Source organism: Vombatus ursinus, unplaced genomic scaffold, assembly GCF_900497805.2.
Source record: "Vombatus ursinus unplaced genomic scaffold, bare-nosed wombat genome assembly UNPS02014781.1, whole genome shotgun sequence".
NCBI classification, from domain to species: Eukaryota; Metazoa; Chordata; class Mammalia; order Diprotodontia; family Vombatidae; genus Vombatus; species Vombatus ursinus.
The window spans coordinates 40,792,793-40,819,441 of NW_020954559.1; the positions used below are offsets into that span (position 1 = coordinate 40,792,793).

At 34.9% G+C, this 26,649-nt stretch overlaps 1 protein-coding gene and 1 pseudogene across 1 annotated transcript in view; one reads left to right on the plus strand and one right to left on the minus strand.

Moving 5' to 3' along the window:
• Positions 1–26,649, plus strand: part of LOC114046297 (septin-10) — a 51,171-nt gene that overhangs the window by 7,527 nt on the left and 16,995 nt on the right. The window contains exons 2-7 of the mRNA XM_027866601.1: positions 13,142–13,204; positions 17,443–17,557; positions 18,445–18,640; positions 20,613–20,799; positions 23,649–23,810; positions 26,139–26,235. Coding sequence (XP_027722402.1) covers positions 13,142–13,204; positions 17,443–17,557; positions 18,445–18,640; positions 20,613–20,799; positions 23,649–23,810; positions 26,139–26,235 — 820 coding nt within the window. The remainder of the gene's footprint in view (positions 1–13,141; positions 13,205–17,442; positions 17,558–18,444; positions 18,641–20,612; positions 20,800–23,648; positions 23,811–26,138; positions 26,236–26,649) is intronic.
• Positions 24,397–25,914, minus strand: LOC114046137 (annotated as a pseudogene).

Below are 26,649 nucleotides of genomic sequence, written 5' to 3' on the forward strand. Positions count from 1 at the left end.
TTCTCCCTTAGAACGTCAGCCTTTGATTGTAGATGATGTCTTGAATCTTCCGTCTTACTTTATAGGTGAAGTATGTTATAATTGTCCTGTACATGTTTAGGGTAGTAGGGATGGTAATAGCTAGCATTTATATACTATTTAAGATTTCAAAGTGTTTTACAGGTATGATCATATTTTATCCTCTCAACAACTGAGGGAGGTGTTATTATTCCCATTTTACAGATGAGGAAAATGAGGCAGGCAAAAGCTGCCCAGAACACAGACTCATTCTAAGTCCAAGCTGGATCTGAAAAGACTTGTTGCCCTGGTATACAACCACAGGACCCTAGGAGCTCTGGGGCCAACATGACGCTGATGGCTCCTGTTCTTGCTCCTATGTCTTAGGTGCCTTTTTTGATCTCTGAGATAGTTGGAGAAGACTATGTCTGAGGAACACCTGGAGAAACAATGACCCCTAAAATCTCTTCCTCTCCTGTTCCTACTTTTATAGGCTTATAGTATTGGGGTTCCGGTTTCCTCTGTACCTTCTTTGAAGATTGTAGCATCACTAAAATATGACACTGTACCCCTGCACAAACCTATCTACCAGAGCCCTGAAATGTGTAAAGACTGCAATGTGGCATATAGAATGAAACACTAGAAAGTCAGGACACCTAGGCTATTGCACCAGAAATTTGTTGGATGTTTATGGGTAAATCACTTCTCTGGCCTTCATTCTTCTCTAAAAATGAGAGGGGTTGGGTTATGTGATATCTAATATGCCTTCTAGCTCTATAGTTCTGAGTTGAGGGGGGTGGTCTATAGCACACAACCTTGTATCATATTGGGGGAAGTGACTTTTAGATCCAAGTGAGAATCTGAGAGAGCATTTACTCTTCCAAACCTGGAAGCACATATTCCTTGATTTCTCACAGTAGATGAAAAAGAAAATTAAGTTCAATGTGCATGAATGAATTAGAATTTATTAAGTGCCTACTGTGTGCCAGTGACATAGATTCCTAAATTCTGGTATGATTTTAAGACAACATTTGGAAGTTTTGGAACTGACAAATATTTAACATGGCTACCTCCATCTCTTTGCCTCTCTTTTAATGGGATTCCAGGGGATAGCTTATAAGTTCTTGGGAGTTCTGTAGAATAATTTAGAACCTACTGATTCTCTGGATAGGCCATTTTTATCTCAAGACATAAAGACTATAGGAGAATTAAGATATTCAGCTAGTTTAGAAACCTGTTCCCCAGTGTCTCATGATCAAGTTCAGGTGACATGGTAAATTTGTATAAAGTAGTGAATTTCAGTAATATTTGGTAAGTAGAGTGCTTTGGGGAAAATCATAAAACAGTTTGACTATGAGGAAGACCAATGAATATAACTCCCAGCTAAGTACCATAAGGAGTACCTCTAATTTTTTTTTTTATTGCTGCCACTTTAATGAGTGAACCAAGAGCCAAATGACAATTCTACCTAAATTAATCTATTTATTCAATGCCATACCAATCAAACTACCAAACAATTTTTATAGAGCTAGAAAAACATTCATCTGGAAGAACAAAAGGTCAAGTATATCAAGGGAATCAATGAAAAAAATATGAAAGATGGTAGTCCAGCTGTATCAGATCTCAAACTATATTATAAAGTAGTAATTATCAAAACAGTCTGGTACTGGCTAAAAAATAGTGGTGGATCAGTGGAATAGATTAGGTACACATTACATTATAATAAATGACCATAGTAATCTAGTATTGATAAACCCAAAGATCCAAACTTTTGAAACAAAAACTCATTATCTGATAAAAAAAAAATGCTGGGAAAAATGGAAAACAGTATGGCAGAAACTAGTTGTAGACCAACATCTCACACCTTATACTAAGATAATGTCAAAATGGTTACATGATTTACTCATTAAGGGTGATACCATAAGCAAATTAGGAGAACATGGACTAGTTTGTCAGATCTATGAATAAGGGAAATATTTAGGACTAAAGAAAATATAGAGAGCATTACAAAGTATAAAATAAATAATTTTAATTATATAAAATTAAAGTTTTTGCACAAACAAAACCAATGCAACCAAAATGAAAAGGAAAGCAGAAAATTGGGGGGAAATTTTTTGCAACAAGTATTTCTGATAAATGCCTAATTTCTCAATTTATAAAAATACAAGTCATTCCCCAATTGATAGATGACGAAAGGATATGAACAGGCAGTTTTCAGGAGAAGTCAAAGCTTTCTATATTCATATGAAAAAAATGCTCTAAATTACTATTGATTAGAGAAATACAAATTAAAACAACTCTGAGGTACCACCTCACACCCATCAGATAGGCTGCATGTCAACTTAGAAGACTTCAAATTATATTTTGTTTTGTTAAAACGTTTCCCAATTATATTTTAATCTGGCTCAGTGCCACTTTGACACCTCTGCTGTAGATCACCAGTCCTACTTCCAGACTAGACCTTATAGCCGTTATTCAGGGATGCAACTCCTGTGGAAAAGGGGCTGGGTAACCCCATCAGCTGCCAACCAACTGCCATGCATAGGACAGGCAAGGCAACCTAATTAAAGCAACAAGGCAAGTCAAACAACACCTTCTGGAGACAGCCTAGGACCCTGGACTCAAGAGCCATAGGAGTGGCAGTACTTTCAGACTGGTGCCCTCAGCCATCATCTTGGGAAGTGACCCCTATGGAGATGCAGCCTAGCAAGTGCTCCTGCAGGGCTATATTCAAAGGTATCAAAGATCCAGAAAAAAAGTTTCTTGCTGCCAAAGTCCTTGGCAGTGTAAAACTGTTCAACCATCACAAAGTGATATGAGTTTATCAGTGAAAATACATTAACAAAGTGGCATTAATCTCTTGCCAGTACTGTCAAAGGACCATGGGACCTTTCCACTTGACAAGGAGCTACAACCTTCCAGATGGGATGTGTCCCCTATTAAAACGTGATCTTAAGAGCAGGGGCTGTCTTTTCACTTTTTATCCTAAGCACTTTGCACAGTGCTTTGCATGTAATAAACATTTAATAAATGCTTTTTTCACTCATTCATATGTACATTAAATAACACCACTTCTTAGGCACTTTTAGAAAGTTTGAAGTATTGAGGGAGCAATTTATAGGGGTGGATAGTGGTGATTTTCAGATTTCCCCATGTTTTAGTATCACCTCCTTTTGTGTTAGCTTCCTCCATTAGACTGTCAGCTCTTTGAGGTAAGGTACTGTCTTCCTTTTGGTTTGTATTTGTATCACTAGTGCTTATCAGTGTCTTCATTGCCGATGCCCATCAATCATATAGTAAGTGCTTAATAAATGATTGTTGACTGACATTAGGAATTTCACCTGTGGAGTGGTTATTCTCCTTGTAATTTCCCTTGTAGATAAAAGATTGAGAATTTTTCTACAAGAAAAAACATTTTAATCCCCAATTTAAAAAAATAACTGGCAAGTAATGCCTGGAAAACATTAACTTTACAAAGCTGTTTATAATCTTTCTAGGTGACTCAGGCTTCCTGATCAAAATACTTGCCCACAAGGAGATTATAAGAAAGCTTTTGGGCAGTCCCCAGAAGCTCAGGAAATGAATAAACAAAGGGGGATATTTGATATGAACTTTCAATAGAAAAACTTAATGAAGATTTTATGGAATTTTCCTATAAAAACTGCAAAACATCCTGTTGTCACATATTCATTGTCTTGGAAACAGAATTTGCTTATCAATCAAGTTGCTTATTAAACAGTGAATGGACTAGAAAAATAGGCCATGTATATTAACAGGTATAATAAAAACTGAAAACAAATATCAGTCAGGGTTTGTTTGGTCATGTGAGGTCTCTGATTAATTAGATTACTTCAATTAATTGTTCTCTAATTGCCATAGTCATTATTGGGTTTTAGGTACTTTTTAATACCTCTGAAGTTGATAGCCTAAGAAGAAGGCTAATTGTAATGATGATTTTATGACTGCAAATAGTTTTTTTTTGGCCTGGAACAGATGTTTCTCCCCTATCCAAAAATTTAAGGCTCCTTTTGTCTACCAATTAAAGACTATATTCCTTTGTTTGGTGTTCAAGATCTTCCTTAATCTTGTAGAGGTCTACCTCTTTGGATCTATTGATCTATAGATAGATCTGTCCATATATGTATATATAAATAAAGATACATATATAGTCTTACATACATATATGTATATATAGTCTTATATACATATATAGTCTTATGCTCTTACATGAAATTTCTCCCTAACCAAACTGTTTCACTCCTCCCCTACTATCCCTAGTTTTTTTTTTAACTTTATTTTATTTTCCTAGAGACTCTGGAGGAGCAACTTGGGGAGAAAAGAGTTCACAGTATTCATTCAGTAAACATTTATTAAGCACCTACTATGTGCTGGGAACTGTGCTTTGGGGATACAAAAAGAGGCAAAAGACTCTGCCCTCAAGGAGCTTACAATCTAGTGGGGGTGACAATATATAAATAAATATATACAAAGCAAGCTATATGCAGGATAAATAAGAAATAATTAAAAGAGGGGGAAGCATTGGAATTAACAAGGTTTAGGGAAGGATTCTTATGGAAGGTGAGATTTTAGTTGGGACTTAAAGGAAGCCAGGCCGGTCAGAAGTTGGATTGTAGGAGGAGCATTCCGGGTATGGAGGACAGCCAGAAAAAATGTCCAGAGCTGAGAGATGGAGTGTATTTGTGGAATGGCCAAGAAGCTAATGTCCTTGGAATACATGTTGGGGTAGTAATGTGTAGGAAAGACTGGAAACAAAGAAGGGGACTAGATTATGAAGAGCTTTGTATACCAAAAAGATTATTTTGTATTTGTTCCTACAGGCAATGGGAACCACTGGAGTTTATTGAGTAAGGGGTGGGGTGATATAATCAGACCTGCCTTTTTTTTTTTTCTGAAAGAATCAATTATTATGTTCATGGAGTTCCTGGGTTTGTTTTGGTAGGTGTATTCTCAGGTATTTTATAGAGCTATTTTAAATGGGATATCTCTTACTATATCTTCTTCATGTGTTGTTGGATTTTGATTTTTAATCCATATTCACTTTCAAAGTTATGACTGTGAATTTCTCTCCATTTTACTTTTATTCAGTATTGTCCTTCTCAAGCCTATCTTTTTACCCTATTCCTATTAGTTTATCCTTTTTTCCTTACCCTCCTATTCCTTTTGTCCCTCCTTTATCCTGTCTCCTAGTCCTCTTATTTCTTTATAAGTTCAGAGTACTTTTATACCCTTTTAGATATATATGTTGTTCCCTCTTTTACCCAGATCAGATGAGAATGAGGTTCCCCAACACTACCAGCCTTCCACCCCTATCTGCTTCCTCTGTATCAGTTCTTCCTTTCACACCCCATTTTTATGAGATAATTACTCTTTTTTGCTACCCAATTTTGTTTTTTAGAATCACCCCATTGTACACAACTCAGCCCCAAACTTTCTTTCAAACTACCGTAGTAACATTGACAGTCTTAAGAATACTTAAGAATACATATATAAGAAGTAAACACTTTGACCTTAATGATTCCCTTGTAATTAATCTTTAATGTTTTCCTTTTTTTCTGGATCTTTTATATTGAATTTTCCATTGAATCTGGTCATTTTGTCACAAAATACCTGAAAGTCTTTCAGTTCATCAAATGTCCATCTTTATATATAATTCCAGTCAGGGTTATACTCAACTTTTCTGGGTAAATTATTCTTGGTCCCAACGCTAGTTCTTTTGATCTTTAAAATAAAATGTTCTAATACCTTTCAGTCTTTTAGTGTAGAAGCTGCTAGGTCCTGTGAAATCTTGATTATATCTCTGCAGTATTTAGATAGGTTTTGTCATTGTTGTTGCTTGCAATATTTTCTCTGAACCTGGGAGTTTTGAAACTTGGCTATGACATTCCTGTAAGTTTTCCCTCTGGGATCTCTTTCAGGTGGTGAATGGTAAGTTTTTTCTATTTCTTCTTTACCTTCTTGTTCTAGAACTTCAAGGTCAGTTTCCTTAATAATTTCTTGTAATATCGTATCAAGATTCTTTTTGATCATAACTTGCAGGGAGTCCAGCACTTCTTATATTGTCTCTCCTTGATCTATTCTCCAGATCAGTTGTTTTTCTAATGAGATGTTTAAGGTTCTCATCTATTTTTTTTCTACTTTTGTTATTTCTTGGTATCTTTTAACATCATTTGATTCCTCTTGTCCAATTCTGCTTTTCAAGGAGTTATTTTCTTCCTTAAGATTTTGGACCTCTCTTTCCAAGCGATTAACCTTGTTTTCATAATTTTATTGGATTGCTTATTTTTTTTTAAAAAATTTTTATCTTGATCTCTCTTATTTGATTTTTGAAATCCTTTTTAAGTTCTTCCAAGAACTCTTTTTGGGCTTGTGACCATTTGATATTACTTTTTGTGATAAGAGTGGCTTTTTTATTTTAACTTCATTATCTTCCTCTGAATTTGAACCTAGGTTTTCTTTTACAGCATACTATCTGACTTGTCACGATCTATATCTGGCCACTGGACCCAGATGGTTCTGGAGGAGAAAGTGAGGCTGGTGACTTTGCACAGCCATCCCTCACTTAAATTCAATTGCATGTCATAGCATCACCTCCCTGATATCATGGTCCTCTTTGGGAATGAAGGACAAATAGCAACCTCTGTGAGGAGAAAAGGAGCTGCCTCTCAGGGACCAAACTTCCAGTTTGCTTCCTTCCTTCCCTCTCTTCTTTCCTTCCTTCCTTTCTGCCTCTGTCTGTCTCCCTTTCTTTCTGTCTCTCTGTCTTTCCATCTTCTCTCTCCCTCTGTCTATATAGGGTGATCACTCTGCCCAAAGGGAATGTAAATTTTAATCTCTGAAACTTTTTTCTCTTAAAGACTAGCCTTAACCCCAAATCACACTCTCTCATTGATTGGTCAACAGTAGGTCCCAGGCCAAGCCCTACTTAGTCATTGTTTGGGCCCTGATTGGCTCAGAATGAATGTAAACAACAGTGGTTTCTATTTTGCCCAGAAACCCTGAGGGCCTTCCCCAACTAGATCTTTTTTTTTTTTTTTCAAAGAGGCCATTCTTGCCTCCTTAAGCCTTAATCACTGGTTGCCTCAGTCAAACTGAGACCCATTAAAGACCTTAGCTTGAAAAGGCCAAAGTCTCCCCCTGCATCCTGGGCCATCTCCAGGTGTCCTGCTCCATATCTGGCCACCAGACCCAGATGGCTCTGGAGGAGAAAAGGAGGCAGGTGACTTTGTACAGCCCTCTCTCACTTAAATCTAGTTCACTTGCATGTCATGTCAAATCATCTCCCTGATGTCATGGTTCTCTTCCAGACAAAGGATAAACAGTAGTAGTTATCCAGTTCATTTTCCTTTGCTTACTCATTTTTATTTTTATTTTTTTTTTAGCAGCTTATCATTGTAATCAGGCTTTAATCCTGAATTGTGGGTCATGGTACCCCAGGCCTTACTGTTATTTTCTGAATTCTGGGGGCTCAGCCTCAGGCACTCCTCTCTTCCCTTAAGCCACAGTAAGATCTTCCTGCCACCCTGTCCTGAAAATGTTCTTGTTCCTTGCAGTGCCATCACCACACTCACTGGGTGTGTGCTCGCCCTTTATCTCCAACAGTTGCAGTCCGGTATCCTGTCTGGTTAGCATCTGTAGGCCTGGCATCTGGAAACAGTGGGAGTCTTTCACTCTTCTCCCCTCCCCCCCCAGGTGTCTGATCCCCACACTGTTCCTTGGGTGAAAGTTCATCAGGTGAAACTCCCTTGCATGTGCTCTGTGATCTAGTGACACTGGCTTTTTTGATGCTTCTTGCACATGACATTTTGTTTCCTGACTCTTTCCTTTCTACCAGCTATTCCCCATTGCTGTAATGTTCTCTCTTCTCACCTCTGCCACCTGGCTACCATACCATAGCTTCCTTTAAGACTTGGCTCAGATCCCACTTTTCAAAAGAGGACTTTCCACCAGTGTCCCTCCTTCCCTTCCCTGTGAGATTATGTCCCAATTACATCTCTTCCATCTATCTGTCTGTCTATTTAGTAAACAACCAAGTATACCCAAAATACCTAGGTATATAGCTACACACACACACACACACACACACACACACACAATGTACCTCGTTGTTTACATGTTTATCTCTATCTTGTGTGTACCTAGTTGTTTACATGTTGTGTCCCCATTAGAATGTGATCTCTGAGGGGAAGCATCATGACTTCACTTTTTTTTGAATTTCCAGTGCTTAGCACTGATCAGACACACAGTAAGTGTTTAATAAATGTTTGTTGACTGATCTAGGTGAAGATGTCCATTACTCAGTTGTGGGATTGGAATTTGAGAGAGATTAGGGTTGAAAAAATATATTTGGTAGTCATCTGCTTAGAGATAGTTAAACTAATGGAAACTGGTAAGGTCACCAAAGGAGACAGTGGTGAGACAAAAGAAAGGAAGGCCTAGAACAGAACCAACCCACAATTAGGTGGTAAGAGATGGATGATGGAACTGCCTATGGTGAGTGACTGTGAAGGAACAATCGGGCAAGAAGGAAGAGAATCAGGAAAGAGCAGTTTCACAGAAGTCAAGGAAGGAGAGAGGATAAAGGAGCATATTATGATATGTATCACCACTGTTTCCCACCCCCCACCCCCTAACCAGTAATACTGTAATATAAACTTAAGCATCCCTGAGTTTCTTCCTTCTCTTTGCTTGTACTTCTAGGGTAAATTACTAATTTTACCTTTTACAGAAAATACTTGAACAAATATTTGTTAAGTGCCTACTACATGAAGGCACATTAGATACAAAGACACAATGAAACACATTCCCTGCCCTCAAGGAACTTGTATCTTTCTGGAGAGATATGATATGTAATATAAATGGAACTATGATTTTCATAATCAATATGATATGTGTAATAAATATACTAATAGATTAGATTTTTTGGAATTTCCTCTCTTGTGAGTCAGACTTACAATACAGCTTAAATGCTAAATCAAACTTTGACAATGCTCACATATATTGATTATTATAAAAATCATAATTCCCTTCACAGTAATAATAGTAAGATGATTTTTTTGTTCAGTTGTATCTGACTCTTCTTGGCAAAGATACTAGAGTGGTTTGCCATTTCCTTCTTTAGCTCATTTACAGATGAGGAAACTTAATTCTATTTAAGTGACTTGCCCAAGGTCACATAGCTAGTAAGTGTCTGAAGTCAGATTTGAACACAGAAGATGAGTATTGACTGTAGGCCCAATACTCCATCTGCTGTGCCAGCTAGCTTCCAGGTAAGGTGATAGCAAAGTACCTTACAAATAGTATCATTTTATCTTGAAAACAACCTTGAGGAGTAGGTGCTATTTTTGCATAGATATACAAGTTAATGCCAAGTAGTTCTAAGGGAAAGAGAACACTAAAAACCCAAGATGAAAGGGTGAGGGAAGGCTTTTTGTATAAGAGGTTGTACCTGAGTTGTACTTAGTAGGAAGCTTGGGGTTCTGTGAGATGTATGGGGAGCAATTAGGCCAATTTCACTAGGAGGGAGGGGAATTAGCATTTATATAGCACCTACTGTGTGCCAGGCACTATGCCAAGTGGGTGTCAATTCTGCAAGGTAGGTGATAGGAAGAGTGTGAAAAAGTAATATGAAGAAAAACCAGAAAGGTAGGTGGGAGTCAGACAGTAGGGAGACTTCAAAATGCCAGACTGAAGGTTGTATATTTTATCTGAAAGACAATAACCAACCATTGAAGATTTGAGTGGGAGAGTGGTGGTATGGTCACTGTGATATGACATCATATCTATACTTCAGAAATATCATCTTGACAGCTTCCTGGAAAGTTGGTTTTTGGGTATGTATATACTCTACAAATATTTATATAATATAGTGAGTGCATAGAAGGCTGGCTATTCAATGAGAAGCTGGGTTTAAGCCCCGTTTCTGACACATGGCAGTAGCAATATGACCATGGACAAGTCACTTAGACTCTCAGTGTAAAATTCAAATGGTGTAAAATTCAAAATAGAGATCACTGTGGGCTGCAGGTTGGGATTAAGTGACTTGCCCGGGGTCACAAAGCTAGTGTCAAGTGTCTGAGGCTGGATTTGAACTTGGCTCCTCCTGACTCTGGGGCCCGTGCTTTATCCACTGCACCACCTAGCTGCCTCCTATGTTTTTCTAAATCAATTCATCATTTCCTATACCACAGCAGTATTCCAACACAATCACATCCTATCTGAAAGGTTGTCCATGAAAGTTTCTTCACAATTTTCTATATTTCTTCTATTTTTGGCTACATTGGCTTTATATAATAAATTTTAATTTAAAATGATTGAAATTATTCATCTTATACCTCAACAATGAGTTAATGTCTGAATCTCCTTCCTTTTCATCTTTTTTCCCTGGTTTCTTTGACATTCCTGACCTTTTATTCTTCCAAATGAACTTTTTTTTCTAACTAGTAAGATTTTTTTTTTTTTTTAGTAATTTAATTGGGATGACATTGAATAAATAGATTAGTTAGGTAAAATTGTCATTTTAAAAATATATTGGTTTTACCTACCCAAGAACAATAAACATTACTCCAGTTATTTAAATCTGACTTTATTTTATAGAAAATGTTTTGTGTTTATGTTTATGTAGTTCCTGTGTTTGTTTGGCAGGTGTACTCTCAGGTATTTAATACTGTCTAGTTATTTTAAATGGTCTAAAACATTATTGAATAATATTGGTGACACATAGTGTATGTTTCCTTATTTTTATCTTTTAATTAAATCTATTTTAGCTTTAACTTTGAGATCATGATTACTACCCCTAGGGTTTTTTTTTTTTTTACATAATAAATTCTACTCCAGCCTTTGTGTATATCTCTCATTTTTATTGTGTTTCCTGAAAGCAACATATTGTTGAATTCAAAATTTCAATCTGCTGTCCTTTTTCATTTTATGGGTAACTTTATTCCATCCCATTTTATGGGTAAATTTATCCCATAAGCTATAATTACTTATGTATTTCCCTCCTTCCTATTTTTCCTTGCTTTTCTTCTCACCCTATTACACTATCCACCCTTGCTCCTCTAATTTACTTCTATCCTGCCTTCCTATGCCTTAACATACCCACCCTTCTAAGAGTTCCTCCCTTATCCTCTCCCCTCCATCCCCTATCCCTCTTATTTCTTTCTGAATTTAGAAGACTTTCATGGCATCTGTCTGTTGCCTGTCTGTCTATATCTATATACCTATCTATATGCTGTTTCCTCTTTAACCCACTCGTGATGGGTTCTAGCACTACCGACCCTCCCCCTGATTTTTTTCTTCTGTATCATTTCTTCCTTTCATCTCTCATTTGTATGAGATAATTACTCTTTTTTATCTCTCCCTACACAGTTTTATTTTTTTAGAATCACCCTATCATACTTGGTTCAGCCCAAGCTTTTCTTTCAAACTACCCAAATAATGATGACAGTGATAAGAATACTGATAACATTTTCACATATAAGAAGTAAACAATTTGACATTAGTCATATTTGGTTTTTAATGTTTACCTTATATTTCTCTTAGATTTTATATGTTGAATTTTAAGTTCTGCTGTTTTTGTCATAAATACCTAAAGAGTCTTTCAGTTAATTTTTTTTTTCATTCAGGATCATACTTAACTTTGCTGGCTAAATTACCCGTGGTCATAATCCCAGCTCTTTTGCTCTAGGAAATATAGTATTCTAAGACCTACAGTTCTTCAATGTAGTAGTTGCTAGGTCTTGTAAAATTCTTATTGTAGCTCCATGATATTTAATTTTTTTTTCTTATTGCTTGCAATATTTTTTCCTTAACCTAGGAGCTGTGAAACTTGGCTATGATATTCCTATAAGTTTTCTTCCTGGGATCTCTTTTAGGCAGTGATTGGTGGAATTTTTCTCATTTCTGCTTTCCCTTCTTGTTCTAGAACTTCAGGTCAGATTTCCTTGATAAGTTTTTTTGTAATATTGTATCAAGATTCTTTTTTTGATCATAACTTTCATGTAGTCCAACTAATTTTAGATTGTCTTTCCTCAATCTCCTCTCCAGATCAGTTGTTTTTCTGATGAGATGTTTCAAGTTCTCTAGTAATTTTTTCATTTTTCATTATATTATTATATTTTATTATATTTTTTATTTCTTGGTATCTTATAACATTATTAGCTTTCCTTGCCCAATTCTTGTTTTCAAGGAATTATTTTCTTCCTTAAGTTTTTGGTTCTCTGTTTCTAGTTGGTTGACTTTCTTTTCATACTTTTCTTGAATTGCTCTTATTTTTTCCCTGATTTTTTTTTCCCTTGATCTCTTATTTGATTTTTAAAGTACTGTTTTTGGACTTGAGGCTATTTGACAATTCTCAATGAAAAAGGAGTGGATAGCTATCTATGTAGTATTGGCTATCTATGATTGGGTTCTTTCTCCTTTGCTAACTCATTTTTATTTTTGTTTTTAGCAACTATTAATATAATCAAGTTCTAGTCCTGAGGTGTGAGGTTAGCATAGCTGTAGTTAGTGTCTCTAGATAATGGAAGGTCCTTCACTCTTCTCCTGCTTAGCCTTCCCACAGGCACTCTCAGTGAGGTGAAAATTCCCGAGGCTGAGGCTGCCATTCAACCCCAGCTACTCCCAGGGCTTGTTTGTTGATTTCATAAGGCCTGGAGGTATTTGTACTTCACTCCAGCCACTGAGGCCTAGTTTTTCATGGGGTCTTCTCAAGTTGTCTTGAGAGGACAACTGCTTTACCTAGCCTCCCATTATTTCTGCTGCTCTGCATTGACTCTGAGGTGATGTTCTTTTTGTGGAGGAAATTGAGAGCCAAAAGTTTTCTGACCTACTCCATCATCTTCCCAGAATCTTCTCTTAATTATATTTTAATCTGGTTCTGCCTACTTAAAAACTTTGCACAGTCATAAGTGATAAGCAAGTTGCTGATCTGCCTTGGTAAAGTAAATTTTTTTTGCCAGGAATCCCTTAGTCTGATGAAATCAAGTTTAGACCCTGTCCTCTTCTTTCCTCCTTCTCTTTGGAGATAATGTTATATAAAAATTAGTTTCCTGTTTACCATAATTATTTTTTACTTGTTTTTGTATTTTTGTGGGTTTTTTAAAAAGTTTTTAATTTTAATTTTCAGGTCTATCAGTCTCTTGGAATAAAAACATGTTCTACCTCACAGTCAGGCAAAGAAGAAAAAATAGTGAGTATATGTTTTAATTAATGACATGATTGTGAGTTATGCTTTAAATACGATACCATGATTTGATTTTAACCAAGAGGCCTGGTAGCTCACTTATATGATAGAGACTCATACTTGGTTTTAACTTATCTGTAAATGTGTTCTTGACTTAATGATGAATTTAATAATTGGTGAAGCTTTTCAGACTTTTTGATCTAAAAACCATCTCATCCAGGTAAAATACATATTCATACTTCACACCAAAAGTGGAAGAAAAGCACAACCAGATCTCTTTAGCACTAAATGCAAAGAGCAGCATTATTTTGATGGATGTAGTCTTAGAAATGTGTAAATAATAAAGTTATCAGTCTGTGGGGGGAAAACTGCCCTAAGTGGGGCAGAAGAAAGCTCTCTTTTCCTTGGAGATATGTAAACAGATAGGATACCTGTCTAGGGATGTCTCATTGAGGGATTAGACTTGATGACCACTAAAGGGCCTTCTCAGCCCTATGTTATTTTGTTCTCTAATAACACAGTGAGTTTAATATATCGTTAATTTGGATTTAAAGGGAGGAAGACTAATTAGAGCATTAAAAATTTCTTTTCAATGATATAAATCATTGCAACTAGCTTTTTTTTTTTTTGTTTGTGAGGCAATTGGAGTTACGTGACTTGCCCAGGGTCACACAGCTAGTAAGTGTGTGTCTGACGTCAGATTTGAACTCAGGTCCTCCTGATTCCAAGGCTGGAGCTCTATTCGCTGCATCACCTAGCTGCCCCTTGGCAACTAGCTTCTTAAATAATATTTTATTTTTTCCCTGAATTACATGTAAAAACAATTTTAAACATTCATTTTTTTAAAGCTTTGAGTGCTAAATTATATCCCTTCTTCACTTCTCTCCCCTCTCCCTGAGATGGTAAGCAATCTGATATAGGCCAGACATTTTGTGTGTGTGAGAGAGAGAGAAATAGTGTGCTTCGGTCTGTTTTCTGACACCATCAGTTCTTTCTCTGGAAGTGGAAAACATTTTTCATTGTGTATCCTTTAGGATTGTCTTGAATCATTGTATTGCTGAGAATAGCTAAGTCATTCATAGTTCTTCATCATACAAAATTCTGTTACTGTATACAGTGCTCTTCTGGTTTTGCTCACTTCACTCTATATTAGTTCATTTAAGTCATTCCAGGTTTTTCTGAAATGATCCTGCTTGTCATTTCTTATAGCACAATAATATTCCATTACAATTATAGAACACAACTTGTTCAGCCATTCCCCAGTTGAAGGGCATCCCCTCAATTTCTAATTCTTAGTCACCACAAAGAGCTGCTATAAGTATTTTTGTACAAATAGTTTCTCCCCACTCCAGCCCCCCCCCCTTTTTTAAAAATCTCTTTGGGATACAGACCTAGTAGTGGTATTGCTGTATCAAAAGGTATGCATAGTTCCTTTGGGCGTAGTTCCAAATTGTTCTCCAGAATGATTGGATCAGTTCACAACTCCACCAACAGTGCATCAATGTCCTAGTTTTCCCACATCCTCTCCAACATTTATCATTTTCCTTTTCTGTTATATTAGCTAATCTGATAGGTGTGAGGTAGTAGTACTCAGTTCCTTTAATTTGCATTTCTTTAATCAATTATAGAGCATTTTTTCCATATGACTATAGATAATTTAATAAAAATTATCCATTTTACATTTTGTAATGCTGTTTATATCTTGTTTGGTCCTAAATTCCTCCCTTATCCATAGATCTTACAGGTAAACATGCTCTTCTAATTTGCTTATAATATCACTCTTTATGTCTAAATCATGTACCCAATTTGACCTTATCTTGGTGTAAGTATGAGATACTAGTCTATACCTAGTTTCTGCCATGCTGTTTTCTAGTTTTCCTAGCAGTTTTTTGTCAAATAATGAGTTTTTGTCCCAAAAGCTTAGATCTTTGGGTTTTTCAAACAATGTTACTATGATCATTCACTATAATGTATTGTGTACTTAATCTGATCCACTGATACACCACTCTATTTCTTAGTCAGTACCAGATTGTTTTGATGATTACTGCTTTATAATAGAATTTGAGATCAGGCATGGCTAGCTCACCTTCCTTCACATTTTTTGATTGATTCCTTTGATATTCTTGACATTTGTTATTCCAGATTAATTTTTTTATAGTTTTTTTCTCTAGCTCCATAAAGTAATTTTTTGGTAGTTTAATTGGTATGGCATTGCAACTGGTTTAACCATGCTTCTTTATTGCTCAATGTTTTTTTTCCATTGACTTCTATCCCTTCTGTGTAAGTTAGACATTCCTATTTTGAAACCCCTCCAAAAAACCCCAACTTTAGCTTTTTTCTTCAAGCTACCTCTCTTTTTTCATTGCTAAACTTCCTGAACATCACTACCATTAACCTGGTTCCTCATATTTGAAACACTGGTGTTATATTTGACTTATTTTCTACTTTTTCTCCTATCCAGTCATTAACTAGGTTCTATCTGTTCAGTTTCTATGATATCTCTCTCATTCATTGCCTCTTCTCTTCTCATTGCCATCACTTTAACACATGCCTGCATTACTATCTTCCTAGAGTACCATGATCTCTTCTTCAAAATAGACTGTTCCCTCCCCTTAGAATGTGGGTGCCTCCCTCCTTTTGCTTACTTCATTCCCTATAATACGGAGTATGTTTTCTCTCCCTGAGTAGTCCTACTCATCTTCTAAAACCTTAACTACATGCCACTGCCCACTTGAATCCTTTCCTTTTGTTGATAATTCTGTATTTTCCATTAAATATGATTTTCCCTCTTAGACCTTACATATACTATGTTATAAGCCGCTATGATGTACTTACATTTTGCTTCTCTGTTCATGTATTATCTTCTTAATAGGAATGTAAACTCCATGAGTTGCAGGGATTGTGTTTTATCTAAGTTTGGTATCTTTCCATATAGCTTAGTACAGTATTCTGCACACAGTAGTTGATTAATAAATGTTTGTTGAGTTGAATGGTTTACATATTATTTGCTCAGTTCTTAGATACTTGGCTTCTGACCTCATCACTATTGCAACAACCTCTCATAAGGTCAGCAGTGGCCTCCTATTTCCAAATTCTTTTGCTTTACTGGTTTTTTCATTCTCAGGAATTACCTATCCCTTATATGCTTATCCTTATTTGTCCTTTTTCTACTTCTCTGAATTACCTCTTCTTCATCTCCTTTGTTAACTCTTCCATTCCCTAACTGGGCATTCTGGTAAAGTCAATTCTTAGCTTCCCTTTTCTTTTCCTTGAAGAATTCGTTTGTCTTAAAAGGCTCAATTAAATCAGAACCTCTAAGTTTATCAATACCAAATATACATCCCTGTTTCTGACTTTGTAAATGTAATGTTTGTGATGTTTTTGTAATGTAATGTTTTCTAGTTTTTAGGCTATTATCTTGGTCACCAACCTATTTTTAGAATTTACTATTATTAATGTTAGTTTCCAGTGAGTATGTAAAATATTATCAGAGTTTTTACTAGTGTTTGAAACACAACCCCTAATTGAAGTTCTTTGGCATAAGCAAACACAGTGGATCTAATGAATAGCACATATTACACCTTTCCCTGGTGTACTGATTCTACTGATTTTGTTTTATCAGATTGATGAGACTTAACTCACATCCCTTATCTAGGTATATTGCTTATAGGATCCCTATTTAGTATATGTAATAATAGTAAAGGGTCTTATATCTGGAGATTAATAATGAACAATATCCCACCTCAGCCCTTTAGGGTAGGGTCGTAATGCTGTGACTGAAGTATTTTTGATAGTTTAGAAAGTAGCTTTTCTTGGCTAGGGGTCCAAGGTAGATTCACTTTCTAAGGAATATAAACCGTTTTCAATTAGAACAAGATTTCATTGTATTATTTGAAGTCAAAGTACAAAAAGTATCTATGAAAGAAGAATATTTGGGGAGTTGGCTCTTTTGATATGTTCTATAGATAAAGGTTTTTCTTATGGATTTATTCCATTTGAATCTCAGAATAGAGTGGTCATGTAATTTAGAGTGGGAATGGGACTTTAGAGGTCATCTATTCTAAAGCCTTCATTTTACAAATTAAGAAACTGAGGTCCAGCGGGGGTTAAGTAACTGGCTCAGAATCATACAGGTAGAAGAATAAGGTAAAGTTGGAAACTAATTTTTCCCATTAATAGTAATATGAAATCTTTTTTAAAATGATCATATTCTACATTAATTAAAGATTTCTTCTTATACTCAGGATGATATTCCTCGTTGTTTAACTATTAATGGTCATGTTGGTTTTGAAAGTTTGCCTGATCAGTTAGTCAACAGGTCCATTCAACAAGGGTTTTGCTTCAACATTCTGTGTGTGGGTAAGTGCCAAACTTTCTTGAAGTTTTCTAACATTCCCAAAACATACAATATAAAGTCTCTTTTTTAAAAATCACAAATGCCAATTTAACACTAGTTCCAGTGCCTAACCTGTGGGATATGGGACACCTAGGAAGTGCAGGAATTGTCCTGATATGCACAGAGTACTGACATTTTGATCTTTATTTAGTTTCAACAAAATGAATGTGTAACTCAGCAAACAAATGTACCTGCTGTTGACAGAATGAATGCTTTTGGAGTTTATGTAGATGTGAATGATGAAAATAAAATTTTACTGAAAATTGATAGTAGCTTTTTATCAACACTTATTTTCATCAGTCAACATATACTGACAGTGTAGCCCCTGTCATGTGGGAGTCTGCTAAATTTTTTTGGCTTTATAAAGATGTCCTTATACTCAAAGCCATTTGGAAACCACTCTTTAAATCATAGTTTTATGATGACAATTTTGATTTGAGACAGTGGCCTAGAGTTTTAAAATTAATCAAGATAGCACTTGAATTATTGAAATATAACACTTAAGTTCTTTAAGCATTTTACTACTTTCCCAGAGTTCTGGTATGTTCCATGTATGTTCATTTTGGTGGTTAATGGGAATCTGATGGGCTGTGGAGGGTGCTGTAAAATAGAGACAATAGCACCTACCCTTTAGGCTTATTGTGAGGATCAAATGAGATGATAAATGTAAAGTGCTTAACACAGCTGACACATAGTAGGTGCTATCTAAATGTTAGCTATTATTAGCAATTATTGCTGTTAAACCATTCTTTCCAGTGGTTGGGAGTCCTGAAGCCATCCATTGGATTTTTGTTGTTTCTTACCTCACTATGGTGCTTAGATATATTTATGAAGTTGCTTTTCATTTTAGGAGAAACTGGAATTGGAAAATCAACTCTGATCGACACATTGTTTAACACAAATTTTGATGATTTTGAATCTTCACACTTTCACCCAAATGTCAGACTTAAAGCACAGACATATGAGCTCCAAGAAAGCAGTGTTAGACTGAAACTGACCGTTGTCAATACAGTGGGATTTGGTGACCAGATAAATAAAGAAGAGAGGTTAGTTTTTCCTTGTTGATATAATATTTATTTAAAGTTATGTTAATCATTTGAAGTATTCAATTTTTAAAACTTTTCATAGAACAGCGATCTGTCTGTCTGGTATGGCAGTTATATTCTTTACCTCTGTTATGCTTTTATCATGTTATATTTTATATTGTTATTTTTGTCCATTTCTTAAATCCTCTCCTGTTTTAAGGACTTTGGGGTAGGGATCATATTGTTTGTATCATATCCATTGACTAGAACAGTACCTCAACTTTTTTCAGTTGTTTCAGTCATTTCTAACTCTTTGACCCCATTTGGGGTTTTCTCGGCAAAGATACTGGAGTGATCTGCCATTTCCTTTTCCAGCTCATTTTGCAGATAAGAGAACTAGAGGCAAACAGGGTTAAGTGACTTACCCACAGTCACACAGTTAACGAGTGTCTGAAGCCATATTTGAACTTGGGAAGATGAATCTTCCTGACTCTAGGCCTGGTGTTTTATCCACTTCAACACCTACCTGCCCCCTCACGACACTCCCAACCTGAACTTTAGCAGGTGCTTAATAAAATGTTTGAATGAAGGAAAAGTGAATCTTTCACTTATGTGAAAATTAGATTTAGAGTAAAAACATTTTTTTTAACATTTTTAATTATTTTACCTTAAGTATTAAGAAGTCATTTATGTGGACTCTGTAGAAGATAGAGACAGATGTTGAATGTTAACACAATGATTAGAACCAAATGAAGATGGTAAATATGGAAACTTTTAGGTTCCCATAACAATTTAAACAGGATGTGATTGTATCAGAATGATGTAAATAAACAACATTCTATTGTGGAGTAAATCCCTGAAGTAGGCATAAGGATACCTTTTTTTCATGTAACAGTTATTTTTTAAAAAATTGTATTTACAGCTTTTTAGGAAGTTGAATTTTATAATAATTGAACCAGGGGGAGTTTGGAACTTAAAGAATTCCTATTTTATGTCTTTTTATGTAGTAGTAAATTTTTTTTGAAAAGTGAATAGTCCTCATTTCTTTTTGAATTTGTGATCTTTATATCTCAGGTTTGTGTACAGTGATATGTATCTCCTACTGTGCTCTACTTTTTTGTAGTTCTATTATTATGGATGAGTATCATGCTAAATGGTCTGATTAGGATTCTGTCTTAATTTCATTGCAAATGAATTATTAAGTATTCTTTTTAAGTTATTATATTTGCAAATGAGTAATTCATGTAAGTGCTCAGGGAGCAGTTGAATGATTAACCAGAAGCTTCTCTGATAGTAGGTATTTACATTTACAGTGGAAATTCCTTTTGATGCATTAAAAAAATCTTTTTTTTTGTTTTTGTTCAGACTTGTTTAAAAAAAAACCAAACTAAAAATCATTTGATTAACAGATGTTCATTTCAGTGGGAGAGGGAGGGTGCAGTGTAAGTAAAAGCAAGAAGGAAAGAATAGATAAGATCTAATATGGTTTCCTTGTATAAAACTCCAAATTACAAATTAAGCATCAATATCCTCAAGCAGGTACTTCTCGTTAAGGGTGCTTTCTTCCTAATACATCTCTCTGTACAAAAGGAAAGAAACTACTTTTGGCATCATGAATACATTTTAACTTCCTTGTGGCCAGCCATTCTTCCAAACACATCAGTGACATGCCAGCTACTTTACTTCAATCAGTGGCCATGGATTGTAACTTCACAGTGAGCCAATGATCTTGCAGATGTGAACCTGGATCACGGTGAGGTCTTGCTGAATGTATGAATGAGGACCATCCATGACCTCCTCTGGAAATGGTTCAAAAAGTGTGTACTTTTCTGATGGGTCAGTCACTTTAACCCTGTATAGGAAGGAAAGCACACTGTATTCTGTTGCAAAAATTGTTGATTTAGCACACATCTTTGCTGTAGTATAACTGAAATATCTTACTAGACATGAATATGTGTATAAAATACTTGAATAATTGTGTTTTTTTCTCCAGCTATCAGCCAATAGTTGATTATATAGATGCTCAATTTGAGGCCTATCTCCAAGAAGAATTGAAGATAAAAAGGTCCCTCTTTAACTACCATGATTCTCGTATCCATGCTTGCCTTTACTTTATTTCACCTACGGGACATTCCCTTAAGACACTTGATTTGTTAACCATGAAGAGCCTTGATAGTAAGGTAAGATTTAGAAAGCAGCAGATTTTATGACTTTACCTATTTACTATTCTTTTTATTTATGTAGGTGCTAATCATATAAATATATACATATATATTTTTAAAATGCACTTACATATATTTAAATCATTCTTATTTGTGAGTATGTATTCATTATTTTTCATTTATTCAATGATTGAGATATTTTAAATTTTTTGATATCTTAATATCCCCTAATTAATATCTTTATATTAGGATATCTTTTAAAAATATTTGAAGAATGAATTCAATTACCTATTAATTACTTTCATACTGAAATATAAAGAGAAAAAATGTGACTTATTGCAATATGCTTATTTTAAACCTCTTGGCACTATTACCTCTTGTAACTTTACCTCTTGGCACTATTAAGTAAGAGCAAAAGAGGAAGAAATTCACTGAGCGAACTCTTAGGTGATATGGTTTTGAAGATGGTGTGAAGAGGAAGGTTTCAGTATGTGTGATGGTCATGGCTCCTGGTCAAATGAGAAGGCAGGATGCAGAAAGCTGGGATGTTTGTAATGTAAATTCAATCTAATGTTGAAATAAGAGTTAAACTCTGATTCTGAGACTTCATTAATGTGCAGAAACACCATAGTTGTTGACTGTTAACAACTCTATGGTTGTTGACTAGAGAAAAAAAAGATTTTATGCTTGTAGTATTTTAATGGTTTTAGCAGAATCTCAGTGAAACCTACTCATTGTTCCCTTTAGAATAGTAAAGATGTCATAGCCAGTTAACAGTTGTGTAACATATATAAATGTTAGCATTACTATTAGGAAACATAAAGCTGCTTTATATTAATGAAGCAAGCATACCTGAAGAGGGAGGTGCAAAAAATGAATATGAGCCATTTGTAGTCAGCAATCACTGTATATTAGCAGAAAACTGAATAAAAAACAAATGTCAAATACCAAATATCACTAGGCAAAAATTGAAGAGAATTGCCTAACTTAAATATAAAATACTTATATTGTAATAGTAGAAGCATACCGTATCATTTTAAGAGGATACTCATTTGTTAAGCAAATTGCTTAACAATTAACAAAAATGTCTGTTTTGAACTTTCTAAATGCAAAGTGTTTCAATATCATCTTATTTCTCTTGGCACCAAGAAGTTTTTCTGTTTAAGGAGTCTTCATGTACCTAGTCAACTAAATTATTAATCATGTAAGCATATAGATTAAAGTTAAATTGATTTGCTCACATAATAGGGAGCCAGTGGAAAATCTTTTCTGGGCGAGTTGCTCTTTAGGCAATTAGGTACCAAGAGCCCTCAATTTATAGATTATCTCTATAGTTTTTCTCATTTAGGCCTTTCATGCAGATATCAGGTTTTTTTTTTTAAAGTATAATTTAGCATTTCATTTTATAGATTCTCTATTCATGTTTGATACTGTGAAATCAATGGTATATATGAAAAAATGAATTATCTGTTTTGTAAAGGGGAAAAAATACTCTGGAATTTTCCAATAATTTTATCCAATAGTAATTGTTCTTTAAAAAAAGACTTTTGTTTTGAAAATTTTCCGTATTTTGTTATCTGTATCCAGTATTTACCCTCCTACAATATTTTTTATTCTCTAGATGTACTTTTAGTAGTTAAGAATATTGGAAACTAAATTCCATGCCAGCAAACATGAGTAAGATGACAATCTTGACAAAATAAAAAAAAAATCAGAAGACTTTCAAGCCCTGCTTGATTGCTCACTTATTTCAAGAAATATTTGACACCATCCCAAAAGGAAAACTTCTTGTAGCTCATTGTGATATATCACAAAAGTCAAATCACATTAAAGATTTATGTAGTTTTATTGACTAAAACTGACAAAAGCATTGTAATGTTCCATTTAGTGGTCCATAAAAACTGTTAACTGAGTTGTATTTTCCTTTTTATTGTGGAATGCTGTTAAGTTTTCAAAGGCACATATAGCAGTGACATAATTTCCTTTGAAAGATTTCTATAATCAAATAACTTGGATGTCAGATTTTTGACATTCACTTGATAGGCAATTTATCATCAGTAGGGCAAATAGATGTTAAACAAAAATCACATGGTGAGTGAGGGGAAATGAGAAAGCAAAAAATAGGCTCTGAGTACGATTTTAGTGCTTTGTGCTGCAGACTCTGTTACTTTACTGTAATAGCTTGAAGCTCTCACCTCTAAAAGTGAATAGCCAAAATTGCTGTGCAGTTTTTCCTTCTTCCTCAAAGGATGTTTCCCATTACTAGCCTATCAGAGAATCTGAAATTGTACTAGCATATATTTATTCATTTGAGCCTCAGAGGCTTTTTAATATTTAAAAACTTTACATGAAAATTTAGATGCTCTTGGGAGGCATAGCAAGCAAACTAACACCTAATTGGGAAAAGGGCCATGGGGGGAATGGGGCACATCACATAGAGATAACTGCTTTGGGGGTGTGAGAGGAGGGGCGCAGAGGCAGATTTTACATTGCTTCTTGCATAGGGTTGGTCCTGATCTCTCAGCATTTAAATAAAAAGGGAAGTAGAACTATCTTGTGGGTTAAACAAGATAAAAAGATTTGAACAGTTAACTTTTTGGAGTAGGAGAAGTCAGGAAAGAAAAGATTTCTGCACCTAGGTAGACTGATACAGATGGAAAGAGATCTTAAATCTTAAAAAAGCATTAGTCTTTCTGATACTATTTGGAAGGTAAGCATCTGTAGTTTGTGTGGTGCATAAAATGATACACTGTAAATATAGGATCCCGTGATTATCAAGATAAAAATATTTATGGTCAGACTTAATTTTGAATGGGAAAGGCTTTATACAAAAAAATATAAAAATAACCTTTGTGTTTTTTTTTAAGGTAAATATCATTCCTGTAATTGCCAAAGCAGATACAATCTCTAAAACTGAATTACAGAAGTTTAAGATCAAACTGATGAGTGAATTGGTCAGCAATGGAGTCCAGATATACCAGTTCCCAACAGATGATGAAACTATTTCTCAAATTAACTCCTCAATGAATGTAAGAATTTATTTTTGTTTACCATTATTAGCTACTAAAGTGTTTTGATTTTTGTTTCTTTCAACTATAAACTTTGAACTCATTGAATTAGAAAAGTCTGATGTGGATTTTTTTTGTTGAGCAGGGAAAATTGCTGTACAGATTTAAATTCTTAAGAATTATTTCTTCTTGTCCTTATTCTTCAAGTCCCTTCAGGGCTGGAAGGTACTTTCAAGCTGGATTACATTTACTTATCCCAGAAGTATAATTTGCCTTTTTTTAAAAAAAAAATGAAGGTGTGATTACAACTTTCTTTGTCAGAGCATTCTAGAATTTTTTTAGTTATTTAAAGTCAAGGAAAGTTTCCTAGTGTTGAATTAAAATTTAAACTGATTCCCTCATATAAAGTTGGATGGGGCCTTTGAGTAGACTGAGTTCTTTTACTCTGTCTTCAATGGAAACAGAACATGTGTGTGTGTGTGTATACACACAATCTAACAAATATATACATATGTGTATTTATAATTATTTTTTTATAAAATTATCTTTATTAGTGATAAGCTTGTCTTATACAAGGGGACATAGGGGTAGCCCCAAACCTTCTGGTTCAGTAGTTTGGTTGATGAACAGGCCCTTTTAAGGAAGTCTTCATTGTCTTTACTGTTTCATCCAGCACTTCACTTTCCACCGAAGTCACTTTCTTGGTGAGAATGTGTCCCTTTCTCATGCTTGTACCTGCCAAACCTGCTCCTCTTATTGGGCATATCAAATGAATAGAGAAAGTCCAATTTGGTCTTGATCACATAGAGATCTGTGTTTTTCCCAGACCCAAGATCATTTGAGATATCAGTTGAGATAGTCTTGCTAGCTTCTTGGCTTCCTCTTTCTCCATGTCTGGTTTAAACTTACCTTCAAATACAGCCATTGCTGGTGAGGACTCAGAACCCATGGTGACATGAGGCAATTTTATCCATTAGGATAGATACTTGTGGAAGAAAGGTCCAGCAACATCTTCTCTTCCTAAAGCCAAGGCTGTCCCCATGCAACCTTGATACCCAAAAAACAACTGTTTAAGCATTTGATTAGTAGTAACAATTTTGGCTAGACATCCCATGGAAAGGGAATGGAATGCCAAGTTAGAAGAGATCACCTGGGTTGTCATGTCGGTATCTGATGAAGTCACAGCACCACAGCCGTAGATACTAGGAAATAGAAAGTGTATTTCTGAACAGCTCTTATCAGTATCAACCATTCTTTCTGTTGTTCCTCTGTCTGTCTGCTTTCCCAGCCGTTGGAAGCTTATGCCACCTACCCTACCCCTCTTTTTTTTTTTTTTTTGGTTGTTGTTGCAAACTTGGTTTCAAGGATTGCATTTCTGTGGCAGTTCTCAAAAGAGGAAACTGCTGAGTGGAGCCATCATCTTCTCTGGGGAACACTTCTGGGGCCTCTATATTCACAACTTGAGAAATATATAAATTCTTTATTGGTATTTTTTTCTTTAGACTAAATGGTTTCTTTTAAAAACACAGTTTTGTCTCAGAGAACATATTTTAGAAATCTCTAATGATAGCCAAACATGTCTTCTGCAGTTTTGTCTTTCAGCCTTTGCTTTATTCATTTTTCTGCTTGGAATTTCTTTGCCCTCCTCACCACCTATAGAAATCCTATGAATTCTTCAAATTCTAGTCTAAGTCTTTTATTTGTCCCTCTTCTTTTCACTCCTTTCTGTAGCACTTATTGTCTGTTATTCATTTGGCACTTTATAATATGTTAGCCTACATTATTGTCTTTCTGGTTTATAAGCAGAGTGTGCTGGAGCCAAAACAAACTATTGGTGAACTGATTGTTACATTTGTTATGCATCAGAAATTGGCATACTCTAAAAATCAGGGCTTAATTTGTTTTGTAGATTGTCTATACTTAGGAATGTGATGGAGAAAATGTTCACAATCCAGATGAAACTTTAAATTTGTGTACATAGGTTTGTTTTTTTTCTCTAAAAATTTGTTTTAGGGGCTGCTGTACAGTTAGTTCTAAGTTATTGTTAGGTGGAAGTAAAATGTGAGTTCCTTCAGGGAATGGATTTTTTTTTATGTGACATTGTATCTTTAAGTACCTTGAGCATAGTAAGCATTTAATAAATGTTTGGTAAATGTGTATTGTTATTATTATTATGTATATTATGAGCTGTGAAACCTAGTTTTAGAAATTTAAGACAATGCAAAATGTAAATAATATTGTTTTGAGTAATTCCATTATTATATTTTTTCATCCAAATACTTGGAAACTTTGTATCTGTTTTCACATTGGTATGAGAATGTGAAATTGACAACAAGAAATCTTTTCCAGGGACATTTGCCATTTGCTGTTGTGGGCAGTATGGAAGAGGTTAAACTTGGAAATAAGATGGTGAAAGCTCGTCAGTACCCATGGGGCATTGTTCAAGGTGAATATGATGAATATGAACAAGTATTTGGATGATTGTTTTGAGGATAATTTGTATGTAGTATAATGATTATAATTTTAAATAAGATGAATTATTCTAATAGTAGTAGCTATTAATTTAGAAATTTATCTAAGTAAAATGGAATTTGGATCCAGTTTTTTGATCAAGGTAGTGCTTATTGTAGATGATAATTGGTTCTAGGAAAAGTTTTTTTTAAATTTTTTGTGGAGAGATAGATCTAAAATCTTCAAAAAGTAAAACTAAACAAAATTTGAACAGGTACAACAACATTAAAACAGATTTCTCTATAAATTGAGATGGATAGTGCATAGAGAACAATGTCTTGTAGGTAAAAGTTTTAATTGATCAAATGATATATATATATATATATATATATATATATATATATATATA